The sequence below is a fragment of the Echiichthys vipera genome (genome assembly GCF_963691815.1).
Source record: "Echiichthys vipera genome assembly, chromosome: 8".
Lineage (NCBI taxonomy): Eukaryota > Metazoa > Chordata > Actinopteri > Perciformes > Trachinidae > Echiichthys > Echiichthys vipera.
In genome coordinates this window covers 1327400-1343405 of record NC_139833.1, presented here as the reverse complement: position 1 = coordinate 1343405, position 16006 = coordinate 1327400, and the positions used below count along the sequence as shown (strand labels likewise).

Sequence of the window (16006 nt, the reverse complement as noted above, 5' to 3'; positions counted from 1 at the left end):
CATCACCAGGTGCGTTTACTGCCGTGTGAATGATGCGTGCAAATATGTTTTAACATAAGGAATTTTTCAAACGTTAACACAAATGTTCATAAACTACATTTAAAGTAAATCAGCTCAGCCCCGGCTTCACTGATCTGTTTTTGTTCACTTTCCTAACATTTAAGTCTCTGACACAACCGTTAAAGTCCAAAGATGTGCAGTTTTTCTTTCCCTCTGAGCTGAAAACAAAGGTTTGTAACAGTTTTCTGACCCTGTGACTGTTTTTGAATAATAAGGGAGGAACTTCCGGGATTCATGTTCGGTTTCAGGATCAGCTGCTGGGTGGATCCTCCTCCAGCTGCTGCTGTGTGAAGTCAGGCAGTGTGAGGAGAGAACACATTAACCTTCAAAATAAAAGCATGAGTTTCATTTTTAATCAAAAGGAATAAGCAATGTGCCGTAACTTGTAGTTTTAACTCTGTTGGTAAAATGATCCAGTATTTGCAAAGATAAGAAAATAGAAAATGTATTTTTATTTATGTAAAATACATTTTTCTCAACACTTAAACACTCTTAAGTTTGGGAACCATTGCCCTAAAATATAAAACTATAAATATTACACTAGTACATATTGTCAACTCTTTTTTAGATATATAATGATATAAGCTGTGTGCTAACAGATGGTTGTTAAACACCAATAACAATAATAAAACATTCATACCCAGGACAATGTGTTGCTCTGACCTAGTTTTAGTTTATTTATAAACTATTATACGGTTATTTTTACCCAATAACATGTCATGTGCATGTTTCTGTTATTTCAAAAAAGAGAAAAATCAAAGTGAAAAGCAGAAATGGACGGATTACTGAACAGGACTACCGTCTACAAAGAAACACAAAACAGCTACAGAGAAACAGCAAATGACCTCAAAGAGACACAAGATGACCACAAAGAGACAGAAAAAGACACAAAGAGACACAAAGAGACAGAAAATGACCACAAAGAGATAGAAGATTAATACAAAAAGACACAAAGGGACTGAAAGTGTTTACAAAAAGACAGAAAATGACCACAAAGAGATAGAAAATTAATACAAAGAGACACAAAGGGACAGGAAATGAAGAAAAACACAAAAACTAACCACAGAGAGAGACACAGCAACCACACAGAGACACAAACTAACTACAAAGTGACACAAAACGACCACAAAGAGACACAAAACAACCATATAGAGACACAAAACAACCACAAAGAGACACAAAACAACCATAAAGAGACACACACTGACCACACAGAGACACACACTGACCACACAGAGACACAAAACAACCACAAAGAGACACAAAACAACCACAAAGAGACACACAACGACCACAAAGAGACACAAAACAACCACAAAGAGACACAAAACAACCACAAAGAGACACAAAACAACTACAAAGAGACACAAAACAACTACAAAGAGACACAAAACAACCACAAAGAGACACAAAACGACCACAAAGAGACACAAAACAACTACAAAGAGACACAAAACAACTACAAAGAGACACAAAACAACCACAAAGAGACACAAAACAACCATAAAGAGACACACACTGACCACACAGAGACACACACTGACCACACAGAGACACAAAACAACCACAAAGAGACACAAAACAACCACAAAGAGACACACAACGACCACAAAGAGACACAAAACAACCACAAAGAGACACAAAACAACCACAAAGAGACACAAAACAACTACAAAGAGACACAAAACAACTACAAAGAGACACAAAACAACCACAAAGAGACACACAACGACCACAAAGAGACACAAAACAACCACAAAGAGACACAAAACAACCACAAAGAGACACAAAACAACTACAAAGAGACACAAAACAACCACAAAGAGACACAAAACAACCACAAAGAGACACAAAACGACCACAAAGAGACACAAAACAACCATAAAGAGACACAAAACAACTACAAAGAGACACAAAACAACCACAAAGAGACACAAAATGACCACAAAGAGACACAAAACAACCACAAAGAGACACAAAACAACCACAAAGAGACACAAAACAACCACAAAGAGACACAAAATGACCACAAAGAGACACAAAACAACCACAGAGACACAAAACAACTACAAAGAGACACAAAACAACCACAAAGAGACACAAAACAACCACAAAGAGACACAAAATGACCACAAAGAGACACAAAACAACCACAGAGACACAAAACACCTACAAAGAGACACAAAACAACCACAAAGAGACACAAAACAACCACAAAGAGACACAAAACAACCACAAAGAGACACAAAATGACCACAAAGAGACACAAAACAACCACAGAGACACAAAACAACTACAAAGAGACACAAAACAACCACAAAGAGACACTAAACAACCACAAAGAGACACAAAACAACCACAAAGAGACACAATACAATCACAAAGAGACACAAAACAACCACAAAGAGACACTAAACAACCACAAAGACACACAAAACAACTACAAAGAGACACAAAACAACCACAAAGAGACACAAAACAACCACAAAGAGACACAAAACAACCACAAAGACACAAAACAACCACAAAGAGACACAAAACAACTATAAAGAGACACAAAACAACCACAAAGACACACAAAACAACCACAAAGAGACACAAAACAACCACAAAGAGACACAAAACAACCACAAAGAGACACAAAACAACCACAAAGACACAAAACAACCACAAAGACACAAAACAACTACAAAGAGACACAAACTAACCACAGAGAGACAAAAGACCAGAGAGAGTAAACAGAGGACCCCAAAGTCCGAAGCTTTTATTATGTAATTTTAAATCTTTATGGTTTTTGTCTCGTGATCAATGAAACAAGAGTCTGTAGAGAGAGAGTCCTGACCAGAGCGGGCTTTTATTTTGAAAACCGGCTGTAGTGTGTTGTCGTGGTTGCCTTGACAGCAGCTCCGTGATAAAGAAGGATCAGCTGATGGGAACTGAGTCACCTCTTCCCGGACACCATGAACCCATGAAGCCATGAAGCCACAGCAGCGGAGAGCAAACACACACTGAAGAGTCTGTTTCAGGTACCGGCATTACCTTTATTAACTTTATTAACTTTATTATATTTATTAACTTTATTACCTTTATAATGTTCATTACCTCTATTATCTTTATTAACTTTATTATATTTATTAACTTTAACACTTCAATCAGAGTCTGTTTCAGGTACCGGCATTACCTCTATTATCTTTATTAACTTTATTATATTTATTAACTTTATTACCTTTATAATGTTCATTACCTCTATTACCTCTATTATCTGCATTACCTTTATAACCTTTATTAACTTTATTATATTTAACACCTCAGTCAGAGTGTGTTTCAGGTACCGGCATTACCTCTATTATCTGCATTATCTTTATTAACTTTATTATATTTATTAACTTTATTATCTTCATTACCTTTAACACTTCAATCAGAGTCTGTTTCAGGTACCTGCATTACCTCTATTATCTGCATTACCTCTATTACCAACATTATCTTTATTAACTTTATTATCTTTATTAACTTCATTACCTCAGTCAGTCAGGGTTTCATTCCACTAGAGTGTGTTTCTACTGAGGAGCATCAGGGTTCAGGTATCTGCATTATCTCTATTATCAACATTATCTTTATTATCAACATTACCTTTATTATCAACATTAACTTTATCACCTCAGTCAGAGTGTGTTTCTACTGAGGAGCATCAGGGTTCAGGTATCTGCATTATCTCTATTATCAACATTATCTTTATTATCAACATTATATTTATTAACTTCATATACTAAATTAACTTTATTACCTCAGTCAGTCAGGGTTTCAGTCGACTGGCTTCACTAGAGTTTCTACTGAGGAGCGTCAGGGTTCAGGTATCTTTATCACCTCTATTATCTTTATTAACTTTATTATCTTTATTACCAACATTACCTTCATTAACTTTATCACCTTCGACCACAAATACCCAAATAAATCTGTCAAAATGTATTTTTTTCTAATAGATTTCTGCCTTTGACAAAACAACATTTTTATATTAATGTTTGAAAATCATACAGTTTGTTTAAATTACCCCCAATTTCCACTGTAATCTCAGTGTAATCCTAATCTGACTGCTGTAATATCAGTGTAATCCTAATCTGACTGCTGTAATATCAGTGTAATCCTAATCTGACTGCTGTAATATCAGTGTAATCCTAATCTGACTGCTGTAATATCAGTGTAATCCTAATCTGACTGCTGTAATATCAGTATAATCCTAATCTGACTGTGTAATATCAGTGTAATCCTGATCTGACTGCTGTAATATCAGTATAATCCTGATCTGACTGCTGTAATATCAGTGTAATCCTGATCTGACTGCTGTAATATCAGTATAATCCTAATCTGACTGCTGTAATATCAGTGTAATCCTGATCTGACTGCTGTAATATCAGCATAATCCTAATCTGACTGCTGTAATATCAGTGTAATCCTGATCTGACTGCTGTAATATCAGTATAATCCTAATCTGACTGCTGTAATATCAGTGTAATCCTGATCTGACTGCTGTAATATCAGTGTAATCCTGATCTGACTGCTGTAATATCAGTGTAATCCTGATCTGACTGCTGTAATATCAGTGTAATCCTAATCTGACTGCTGTAATATCAGTGTAATCCTGATCTGACTGCTGTAATATCAGTGTAATCCTAATCTGACTGCTGTAATATCAGTGTAATCCTAATCTGACTGCTGTAATATCAGTATAATCCTAATCTGACTGCTGTAATATCAGTGTAATCCTAATCTGACTGCTGTAATATCAGTGTAATCCTGATCTGACTGCTGTAATATCAGTGTAATCCTGATCTGACTGCTGTAATATCAGTATAATCCTAATCTGACTGCTGTGATATCGGTTTAATCCTGATCTGACTGCTGTAATATCAGTATAATCCTGATCTGACTGCTGTAATATCAGTGTAATCCTGATCTGACTGCTGTAATATCAGTGTAATCCTAATCTGACTGCTGTAATATCAGTATAATCCTGATCTGACTGCTGTAATATCAGTGTAATCCTGATCTGACTGCTGTAATATCAGTATAATCCTGATCTGACTGCTGTAATCTCAGTGTAATCCTGATCTGACTGCAGTAATATCAGTGTAATCCTGATCTGACTGCTGTAATATCAGTGTAATCCTGATCTGACTGCTGTAATATCAGTGTAATCCTAATCTGACTGCTGTAATATCAGTGTAATCCTGATCTGACTGCTGTAATCTCAGTGTAATCCTGATCTGACTGCTGTAATATCAGTATAATCCTAATCTGACTGCTGTAATATCAGTATAATCCTAATCTGACTGCTGTAATATCAGTGTAATCCTGATCTGACTGCTGTAATATCAGTATAATCCTAATCTGACTGCTGTAATATCAGTGTAATCCTAATCTGACTGCTGTAATATCAGTGTAATCCTGATCTGACTGCTGTAATATCAGTATAATCCTAATCTGACTGCTGTAATATCAGTGTAATCCTAATCTGACTGCTGTAATATCAGTGTAATCCTGATCTGACTGCTGTAATATCAGTGTAATCCTGATCTGACTGCTGTAATATCAGTATAATCCTAATCTGACTGCTGTAATATCGGTTTAATCCTGATCTGACTGCTGTAATATCAGTATAATCCTGATCTGACTGCTGTAATATCAGTGTAATCCTGATCTGACTGCTGTAATATCAGTATAATCCTGATCTGACTGCTGTAATATCAGTATAATCCTAATCTGACTGCTGTAATATCAGTGTAATCCTGATCTGACTGCTGTAATATCAGTGTAATCCTGATCTGACTGCTGTAATATCAGTATAATCCTAATCTGACTGCTGTAATATCAGTATAATCCTAATCTGACTGCTGTAATATCAGTATAATCCTGATCTGACTGCTGTAATATCAGTATAATCCTGATCTGACTGCTGTAATATCAGTGTAATCCTAATCTGACTGCTGTAATATCAGTGTAATCCTGATCTGACTACTGTAATATCAGTATAATCCTGATCTGACTGCTGTAATATCAGTATAATCCTAATCTGACTGCTGTAATATCAGTGTAATCCTGATCTGACTGCTGTAATATCAGTGTAATCCTGATCTGACTGCTGTAATATCAGTGTAATCCCGATCTGACTGCTGTAATATCAGTGTAATCCTGATCTGACTGCTGTAATATCAGTGTAATCCCAATCTGACTGCTGTAATATCAGTATAATCCTGATCTGACTGCTGTAATATCAGTGTAATCCTAATCTGACTGCTGTAATATCAGTGTAATCCTAATCTGACTGCTGTAATATCAGTATAATCCTAATCTGACTGCTGTAATATCAGTGTAATCCTGATCTGACTGCTGTAATATCAGTATAATCCTAATCTGACTGCTGTAATATCAGTATAATCCTAATCTAACTGCTGTAATATCAGTATAATCCTGACCTGACTGCAGTAATATCAGTGTAATCCTAATCTGACTGCTGTAATATCAGTATAATCCTGATCTGACTGCTGTAATATCAGTGTAATCCTGATCTGACTGCTGTAATATCAGTGTAATCCTAATCTGACTGCTGTAATCTCAGTGTAATCCTAATCTGACTGCTGTAATCTCAGTGTAATCCTGATCTGACTGCAGTAATATCAGTGTAATCCTGACCTGACTGCTGTAATATCAGTGTAATCCTGATCTGACTGCTGTAATATCAGTATAATCCTAATCTGACTGACCTGTGTGTGTGTGTCGGACAGCGTCTCCTCTCCCGTCACGCATGGCGTCCGTCTGAGCTCCTCCTCCTCCTCCTCCTCCTCTTCGTCGCCTGACTCCACAGAACCAGAGGAGGTGAAGGTAAAGCAGGATGAAGATGTCTGTGGACGGGCACAGAGTCTCCTCCTCCGGCCTCCTGTCCCCGGGGAGGGACGCGGCGGCGCTGCAGGTGGCCCCGGCCGACGTCCCGGCCCTGGAGATCAAACTGGGGGCCCTGGTGGTGCTGCTGTCCGTCACGCTGCTGTTTGGATTCGCCCCGCTCTGCATCGTCCGGGGGGGGGCGGGACGCTGCAGCGTGGACCCAGGTCAGAGGGCACTTGGTCTTGGCAGCTACGCCTTTATTGTGAAAATACTACGCCTTTATTGTGAAAATACAGCTCCTGCTCTTGTCTTGCAGACCTGCGGCGCCGGCTGCTGAGCCTGGTCAGCTGTTTTGCTGGAGGCGTCTTCTTGGCCACGTGTCTCCTGGACCTGCTGCCGGACTACCTGCAGGGCATCACCGAGGCCTTCAGCAGCGCAGGAGTCACCGTAAGAACCCGTTTACATCCACACACCTGGACCCTCAGAACCAGTTTACATCCACACATCTGGACCCTTCAGAACCTGTTTACATCCACACATCTGGACCCAGAGAACCGGTTTACATCCACACATCTGGACCCAGAACCTGTTTACATCCACACATCTGGACCCTCAGAACCGGTTTACATCCACACATCTGGACCCAGAACCTGTTTACATCCATCTGGACCCAGAGAACCCGTTTACATCCACACATCTGGACCCAGAGAACCCGTTTACATCCACACATCTGGACCCAGAGAACCCGTTTACATCCACACATCTGGACCCAGAGAACCCGTTTACATCCATCTGGACCCAGAGAACCTGTTTACATCCACACACCTGGACCTTCAGAACCCGTTTACATCCACACATCTGGACCTTCAGAACCAGTTTACATCCACACATCTGGACCCAGAACCAGTCTACATCCACACATCTGGACCCTCAGAACCAGTCTACATCCACACATCTCGACCCAGAGAACCTGTTTACATCCACACACCTGGACCCAGAGAACCCGTTTACATCCACACACCTGGACCCAGAGAACCCGTTTACATCCACACACCTGGACCCAGAGAACCCGTTTACATCCACACACCTGGACCCAGAGAACCCGTTTACATCCACACATCTGGACCCAGAGAACCCGTTTACATCCACACACCTTGACCCAGAGAACCCGTTTACATCCACACATCTGGACCCAGAGAACCTGTTTACATTCATCTGGACCCAGAGAACCCGTTTACATCCATCTGGACCCAGAGAACCTGTTTACATCCATCTGGACCCAGAGAACCCGTTTACATCCATCTGGACCCAGAGAACCCGTTTACATCCACACATCTGGACCCAGAGAACCCGTTTACATCCATCTGGACCCAGAGAACCCGTTTACATTCATCTGGACCCAGAGAACCCGTTTACATTCACACATCTGGACCCAGAGAACCCGTTTACATCCACACATCTGGACCCAGAGAACCCGTTTACATCCACACATCTGGACCCAGAGAACCCGTTTACATCCACACATCTGGACCCAGAGAACCCGCTTACATCCACACGTCTGGACCCTCAGAACCAGTCTACATCCACACATCTGGACCTTCAGAACCAGTCTACATCCACACACCTGGACCCTCAGAACCTGTTTACATCCACACATCTGGACCCAGAGAACCCGTTTACATCCACACATCTGGACCTTCAGAACCAGTCTACATCCACACATCTGGACCTTCAGAACCAGTCTACATCCACACACCTGGACCCAGAGAACCCGCTTACATCCACACGTCTGGACCCTCAGAACCAGTCTACATCCACACACCTGGACCCTCAGAACCTGTTTACATCCACACACCTGGACCCTCAGAACCCGTTTACATCCACACATCTGGACCCAGAGAACCCGTTTACATCCACACATCTGGACCCAGAGAACCTGTTTACATTCATCTGGACCCTCAGAACCTGTTTACATCCACACACCTGGACCCTCAGAACCCGCTTACATCCACACATCTGGACCCAGAGAACCCGTTTACATCCACACATCTGGACCTTCAGAACCCGCTTACATCCACACATCTGGACCCAGAGAACCCGTTTACATCCACACATCTGGACCTTCAGAACCCGTTTACATTCACACATCTGGACCCAGAGAACCTGTTTACATTCATCTGGACCCGGAACCTGTTTACATCCACACATCTTTAGAATACATTCTTCTTTATGTTTTCTTTTTATTTATTTTAAATTCCCGTCACGTTGGTTCTGGTTTGGTCCAAATAAATAATCATCCGTGTGACCGTTCTTCCGTCTGAACTAAACGGCGTTCTCCTTCTGTCCTCGCAGCTCCAGTTCCCCCTCCCTGAGTTCATCATGGCCATGGGCTTCTTCCTGGTCCTGGTTCTGGAGCAGGTGGTCCTGGCCTTCAAGGACCAATCCTCTCACGTGGAGGAGCGGCGGGCTCTGTTGGTGGACTCCAGCGTCCAGGCCAACGACAGGAGCGGCCGCCGCCACTCCCACGGCCCCCGGGGGTCCGAGGAGTCCGACGGCCACTTCCACGTGGACTTCAGCTCCCAGTCCGCCCTGCGCGCCTTCATCCTGGTCTTCTCGCTGTCTCTGCACTCCGTGTTTGAGGGTCTGGCGGTGGGGCTGCTGGAGGAGGGGAAGGAGGTTCTGGAGATCTGCCTGGCGCTGATGATCCACAAGAGCATCATTTCCTTCAGCCTGGCCTTTAAGCTGACTCAGGGACGGCTGCGGCGGTCGGTGGTGGCCGGCTGCCTGCTAATGTTCGCCGCCATGTCCCCGCTCGGCATCGGTGTGGGCATCGCCCTCACGGAGACCAAGGCGTCCCCGCAGCACCAGCTGGCCCGCAGCACGCTGGAGGGGCTGGCGGCGGGGACCTTCATCTACATCACCTTCATGGAGATCCTGCCGCACGAGCTCAGCTCCGGCAAGAACCGCATCCCCAAGGTGGCCATGCTGCTGGCGGGCTTCGCCGTGGTAACCGCCGTGCTCTTTATCAAACTTTAACTATGGAAACCACAAAGTTCACTCGTTTGACAGCCAGCGTTTTAACCTCCAGCACCAGGACCCGGGGTGGTAAACCACCACGAGGGGTCTCTGGATCCAAACGCGACGCAGCGGTGACGTAGTTTTAGTTCTTATTGCAGATGTTTTATTCTTTTTATTTCCTTTATGTCGTTTTATTTTAATGAAATAGCCGCGGCGTTCTCTTGCGTGTTAACATGTCCTCTAAGGGCGCACTCACACTGTCCATCCGTACCACCGCAAACCATTTGGCGTACAGTTGTACTCACATCGGTCAAACGAACTAGACCATAGATGTGAAGCGTGCTTAGGCACGGATGGACAGTGTGAGTGCGCCCGAACAGCCAACAAGTGTGCTAAAGTGTCCTCTAGGAGCATAAACGTGTGTTAAAGTGTCCTCTAGGAGCATAAACGTGTGCTAAAGTGTCCTCTAGGAGCATAAACGTGTGTTAAAGTGTCCTCTAGGAGCATAAACGTGTGCTAAAGTGTCCTCTAGGAGCATAAACGTGTGCTAAAGTGTCCTCTAGGAGCATAAACGTGTGCTAAAGTGTCCTCTAGGAGCATAAACGTGTGCTAAAGTGTCCTCTAGGAGCATAAACGTGTGCTAAAGTGTCCTCTAGGAGCATAAACGTGTGTTAAAGTGCCCTCTAGGAACCTGTCAAGTAAACGCTTACGCAGCGATGGGCTTTTATTGTGAAAGGTAAGAAAGAAGGATCTGATACCTTTTATTAAATTCTATATTTTATTATATTTTATAATATTTGCCGTCTTGGTTCGGACAATGAAGCCTCCGTGCCGTCGTTTTATGATCCTCATCTCCGAAAAATCGTCTGATTATTTAATAATTAGTTTCACGACCTTTGCCATTAAAGAACAACCAACCGTTATATAAAGCGTGTTTTTAGAAAAGGATTTGATACTTTCTTTAGTGTTAAAGGTTCAATCTGTAGAATGAGCAGAACAGCTTCATCTAGTGTCCTCTAAAAGCTAAAACAAGGGCTCAAGTGTCCTCTAGGTGCCAAAACGTGCTAAAGTGTCCTCTAGGAGCATAAACATGTGCTAAAGTGTCCTCTAGGAGCCAAAATGTGTGTTAAAGTGTCCTCTAGGTGCCAAAACAAGGGCTAAAGTGTCCTCTATTAGCCTACACATGTGCTAAAGTGTCCTCTAGGAGCCAAAACGTGTGTTAAAGTGTCCTCTAGGTGCCAAAACAAGGGCTAAAGTGTCCTCTATTAGCCTACACATGTGCTAAAGTGTCCTCTAGGAGCCAAAACGTGCTAAAGTGTCCTCTAGGTGCCAAAACAAGGGCTAAAGTGTCCTCTAGGAGCATAAACGTGTGCTAAAGTGTCCTCTAGGAGCCTAAACGTGTGTTAAAGTGTCCTCTAGGAGCATAAACGTGTTAAAGTGTCCTCTAGGAGCATAAACGTGTGCTCATCGCGCAGTTTCACAACCTTTACCATTAAAGAACAAACCAACCGTTTCGTAGAACAGCTCCATCGAGTGTCTCAAGATCGTAAACGCATCAACAAAAGGGAATTGCCGCAGTCGGGTTGCCAGGTTGGTTGCCAGGCCGTTTTTGACGTTGAGACGAGTCAGAACACGTTCTTCGTCTTCCGCCTCGACCGGAAACGTTCTTTAGAGAAGAAGCGTTGTTGATCCGAGGCTACGAGGAGGAACGCGGCGCCGCACAAACACAAGGAGCCGCCTGTCGCTGCTTCGTCAGAGGGAAGTTACGGCGTCTTCTGTTCCACATCAGCGTTTTCTTTTGTTTCTGACATAATTCACTTTCAGAAATGTATTTTTGTATGAATCACACCAGAGTCTCGTGTCCACAGGCGTTTTAACGGCTGCAGGAGTTTAATCGTGTCTTATATTTTGTATCGTGACGACTGAATCACACATAAATGCTTTTTCTCTCACACACCGGCTGAGACGCTTCATTTGTTGTTTGAAATGTAAAGTTTTGAGACATTTTTCACAAAAGTCACAGGAAGGAGAACGAGTTCCCTGGAACGACTGGTTTGGAAACAAAGAGACTATGTAAAACTGAAATATCAATGAATAATATATAAAAAAAATAAAAATGCCTATATTTATTATTTTTGGTACACATACTTAATAATTAATATAAATTAATATAAGTTATTAATATAAATTAATATGAATTATTAATAAATGTATTTTTGTTATTTTTTCTGATTAAATGCTGTGACCTCTGACCTCCCTGTAATAAAGCAGGTGAAGAATAAATAAAAATAAATAAACACTAATATTCTTCCTTTAATAACCGGAAGTGCTGCTCTCCAGACTGCAGCTGCGCAGTTCTGCCGGCAGGCGGCGCAGGCGCACTGCGGCTGCCGCCCCCACACACAGAGCTGCTCTGTGACGTCAGGAGCTCTCACTCTGCGGCTGCAGCGAGAAACAACAATAACAAACAGATCCTGTCCCAACCTCACACACTCTCTGTTACCATGGAGACCGAAACACGCAAACTAATTCAATGTACATAAATATATACTATATGTTTTTTATATTGTTTTATTATTACATGTTTTGTTAAATATTTGTATTCAGGCTTTTTTGAGGCTCCATTAAGACGAGAATTAAGACCATGTTGAAGTGAAGGAGTTCAAGTTCCTCGGGATCTGGTTCATGAGTGAGGGGACGATGGAGCAGCGGGGGCGGAGCTGCAGTCGCTCTACCGCACCGTTGTGACGAACAGAGAGCTGAGGAAGACAAAGCTCTGGATCTACCCTCAGTCCTGGTTCCTACCCTCACCTGTGGTCCTGAAAGCTGGGTCAGGACCCAAAGAACCAGGTCCAGGTCAGGACCCAAAGAACCAGGTCCAGGTCCAAGCGTGTGAAGTGTGTTTCCTCAGGAGGGGGTCTGGAGTCTCCCTTAGAGAGAGGGGGAGAAGTTCAGCATCCGTGAGGAACTCGGAGTAGAGCCGCTGCTCCTTTGCGTTGAAAGGAGCCAGTTGAGGTGGTTCAGGATCATCTGGTCTGGATGAACCCTGGGCGCCTCCCTAGGGAGGTGTTCCAGGCACGTCCAGCTGGGAGGAGGCCTCGGGGAAGACCCAGGGCCCCTGACTTTAAGGTCCCTGACTTTAAGGTCTGTGACATTAAGGGCCCCTGACTTTAAGGCCTCTGACTTTAAGGTCCCTGACTTTAAGGTCCCTGACTCTAAGGGCCCTGACTTTAAGGGCCCCTGACTTTAAGGACCCCTGGCTTTAAGGCCCCCTGACTTTAAGGTCTCTGACTTTAAGGTCTCTGACTTTAAGGTCTCTGACGTTAAGGCCTCTGACTTTAAGGTCCCTGACTTTAAGGTCCCCTGACTTTAAGGCCCCCTGACTTTAAGGACCCCTGACTTTAAGGACCCCTGACTTTAAGGACCCCTGACTTTAAGGACCCCTGACTTTAAGGGCCCTGACTTTAAGGTCCCTGACTTTAAGGCCGCTGACTTTAAGGTCCCTGACTTTAAGGGCCTCTGACTTTAAGGGCCCTGACTTTAAGGACCCCTGACTCTAAGGGCCCCTGACTTTAAGGACCCCTGACTTTAAGGCCCCCTGACTTTAAGGACCCCTGACTTCAGGACCCCTGACTTTAAGGGCCCCTGACTTTAAGGACCCCTGACTTTAAGGCCCCCTGACTTTAAGGACCCCTGACTTTAAGGGCCTTGACTTTAAAGGCTGCTGACTTTAAGGGCCTCTGACTTTAAGGCCCCCTGACTTTAAGGACCCCTGACTTTAAGGACCCCTGACTTTAAGGCCCCTGACTTTAAGGACCCCTGACTTTAAGGGCCCTGACTTTAAAGGCTGCTGACTTTAAGGGTCTCTGACTTTAAGGGTCCCTGACTTTAAGGTCCCTGACTTTAAGGGTCTGTGACTTTAAGGTCCCCTGACTTTAAGGGTCCTGACTTTAAGGCCTCTGACTTTAAGGTCCCTGACTTTAGGACCCCTGACTTTAAAGGCCTCTGACTTTAAGGGCCCCTGACTTTAAGGTCCCCTGACTTTAAGGACCCTGACTTTAAGGACCCCTGACTTTAAGGGTCCCTGACTTAAAGGCCTCTGACTTTAAGACCCCTGACTTTAAGGCCCCTGACTTTAAGGGCCCTGACTTTAAGGACCCCTGACTCTAAGGGCCCCTGACTTTAAGGACCCCTGACTTTAAAGGCCCTGACTTTAAGGACCCCTGACTCTAAGGGCCCCTGACTTTAAGGACCCCTGACTTTAAGGCCCCCTGACTTCAGGACCCCTGACTTTAAGGCCCCCTGACTTTAAGGACCCCTGACTTCAGGACCCCTGACTTTAAGGGCCCCTGACTTTAAGGACCCCTGACTTTAAGGCCCCCTGACTTTAAGGACCCCTGACTTTAAGGGCCTTGACTTTAAAGGCTGCTGACTTTAAGGGCCTCTGACTTTAAGGCCCCCTGACTTTAAGGACCCCTGACTTTAAGGACCCCTGACTTTAAGGCCCCTGACTTTAAGGACCCCTGACTTTAAGGGCCCTGACTTTAAAGGCTGCTGACTTTAAGGGTCTCTGACTTTAAGGGTCCCTGACTTTAAGGTCCCTAACTTTAAGGGTCTGTGACTTTAAGGTCCCCTGACTTTAAGGGTCCTGACTTTAAGGCCTCTGACTTTAAGGTCCCTGACTTTAGGACCCCTGACTTTAAAGGCCTCTGACTTTAAGGGCCCCTGACTTTAAGGTCCCCTGACTTTAAGGCCCCTGACTTTAAGGACCCCTGACTTTAAGGGTCCCTGACTTAAAGGCCTCTGACTTTAAGACCCCTGACTTTAAGGCCCCTGACTTTAAGGGCCCTGACTTTAAGGACCCCTGACTCTAAGGGCCCCTGACTTTAAGGACCCCTGACTTTAAAGGCCCTGACTTTAAGGACCCCTGACTTTAAGGTCCCTGACTTTAAGGCCCCTGACTTTAAGGGCCCATGACTTTAAGGACCCCTGACTTTAAGGACCCCTGACTTTAAGGACCCTAACTTTAAGGGCCCCTGACTTTAAGGCCCCTGACTTTAAGGGTCCCTGACTTTAAAGGCCTCTGACTTTAAGGGTCCCTGACTTTAAGGACCCTGACTTTAAGGGTCCCTGACTTTAAAGGCCTCTGACTATAAGGGCCCCTGACTTTAAGGGCCCCTGACTTTAAGGCCCCTGACTTTAAGGACCCTGACTTTAAGGGCCCCTGACTTTAAGGACCCCTGACTTTAAGGGCCCTGACTTTAAGGCCCCTTGACTTTAAGGACCCTGACTTTAAGGACCCCTGACTTTAAGGGCCTCTGACTTTAAGGGCCTCTGACTTTAAGGACCCCTGACTTTAAGGGCCCTGACTCTAAGGGCCCCTGACATGTTCAGTCTTTACTTTGGACACATTTCCGGTTCTCCCCTCTCGGTAAACACAACCGTCCCCGGAAGAAGCGTCAGAGTGGGAGCTCCTCGCGTCCCCGCCCATCTCCGGTGAAAATCGTTCCACTACGTCAGGTCGTCCCGTCCGCTCGGTGAAGATGTCTGCGACGGGTACAGGCGGCTGCGGACCCGGACCCGGACCCACCTCGGGCGGGGGCTCCGGGGCCTCCAACCCCAGAAAGTTTAGCGAGAAGATCGCGCTGCACACCCAGCGACAGGCCGAGGAGACCGCCGCCTTCCAGGAGGTGATGATGGACATCACCTCGACCAGGGTGAGTGAGCGACGGCGGCAGGAGGAGGAGAGCTGCCCGGAGGAAGAGAGGCCTCACCCGGGCATGACAGGCGCCGAGTTAGCGTCATGTGCGGCGGTTACGGAGCTCCGTGGAGGTCCGGCGCAGTCACAGCGAACTTTTAAACGTGTTTAAATGTGAAGTTTGTGTTTAGTTTTGGCGGTAAACGCCTGTTGTTGTTCGTTTCCGACCCGCCGTTAGCCGTTAGCCGTTAGCTGTTAGCCGTTAGCAGCCGCGGCTAACGGTCGCTTGTTTACTATGTCGCGTGCGTGAGCGTCGCTGTCACCGAGAGGAAGTCGCGCCGAAGCCCGGGCAGA

At 44.6% G+C, this 16006-nt stretch overlaps 2 protein-coding genes across 10 annotated transcripts in view; both read left to right on the top strand.

The window, feature by feature from the left end:
• Positions 1 to 3013: 3013 nt before the first annotated feature.
• On the top strand, positions 3014 to 11908 carry slc39a3 (solute carrier family 39 member 3). Its single transcript, XM_083917593.1, has 4 exons — positions 3014 to 3086; positions 6840 to 7160; positions 7253 to 7383; positions 9289 to 11908. Exons 2-4 carry the CDS (start codon positions 6947 to 6949, stop codon positions 9970 to 9972), a joined length of 1029 nt encoding a protein of 342 aa, XP_083773719.1. The 5' UTR covers positions 3014 to 3086; positions 6840 to 6946; the 3' UTR covers positions 9973 to 11908.
• A 3580-nt stretch (positions 11909 to 15488) lies between these two features.
• LOC310950369 (CREB-regulated transcription coactivator 2) overlaps positions 15489 to 16006 on the top strand; it is a 30078-nt gene continuing 29560 nt past the window's right edge. For all 9 annotated transcript variants that reach the window (XR_014593293.1, XR_014593294.1, XM_083918127.1 and 6 more), the window contains exon 1: positions 15489 to 15671. Coding sequence is in view for 7 of the 9 variants with exons in the window: in XM_083918127.1 (XP_083774253.1) it covers positions 15498 to 15671 (174 nt within the window). In the remaining 2 variants the exon portion in view is untranslated. The remainder of the gene's footprint in view (positions 15672 to 16006) is intronic.

What these genes read in the sequence shown, in the direction of transcription:
- slc39a3 (XM_083917593.1), top strand. Translation starts at nt 6,947, where the DNA reads ATGAAGATGTCTGTGGACGGGCACAGAGTCTCCTCCTCCGGCCTCCTG. An exon ending in ACGCTGCAGCGTGGACCCAG is followed by an intron (nt 7,161 to 7,252) that starts GTCAGAGGGCAC and finishes CTTGTCTTGCAG; the next exon opens with ACCTGCGGCGCCGGCTGCTG. An exon ending in TCAGCAGCGCAGGAGTCACC is followed by an intron (nt 7,384 to 9,288) that starts GTAAGAACCCGT and finishes CTGTCCTCGCAG; the next exon opens with CTCCAGTTCCCCCTCCCTGA.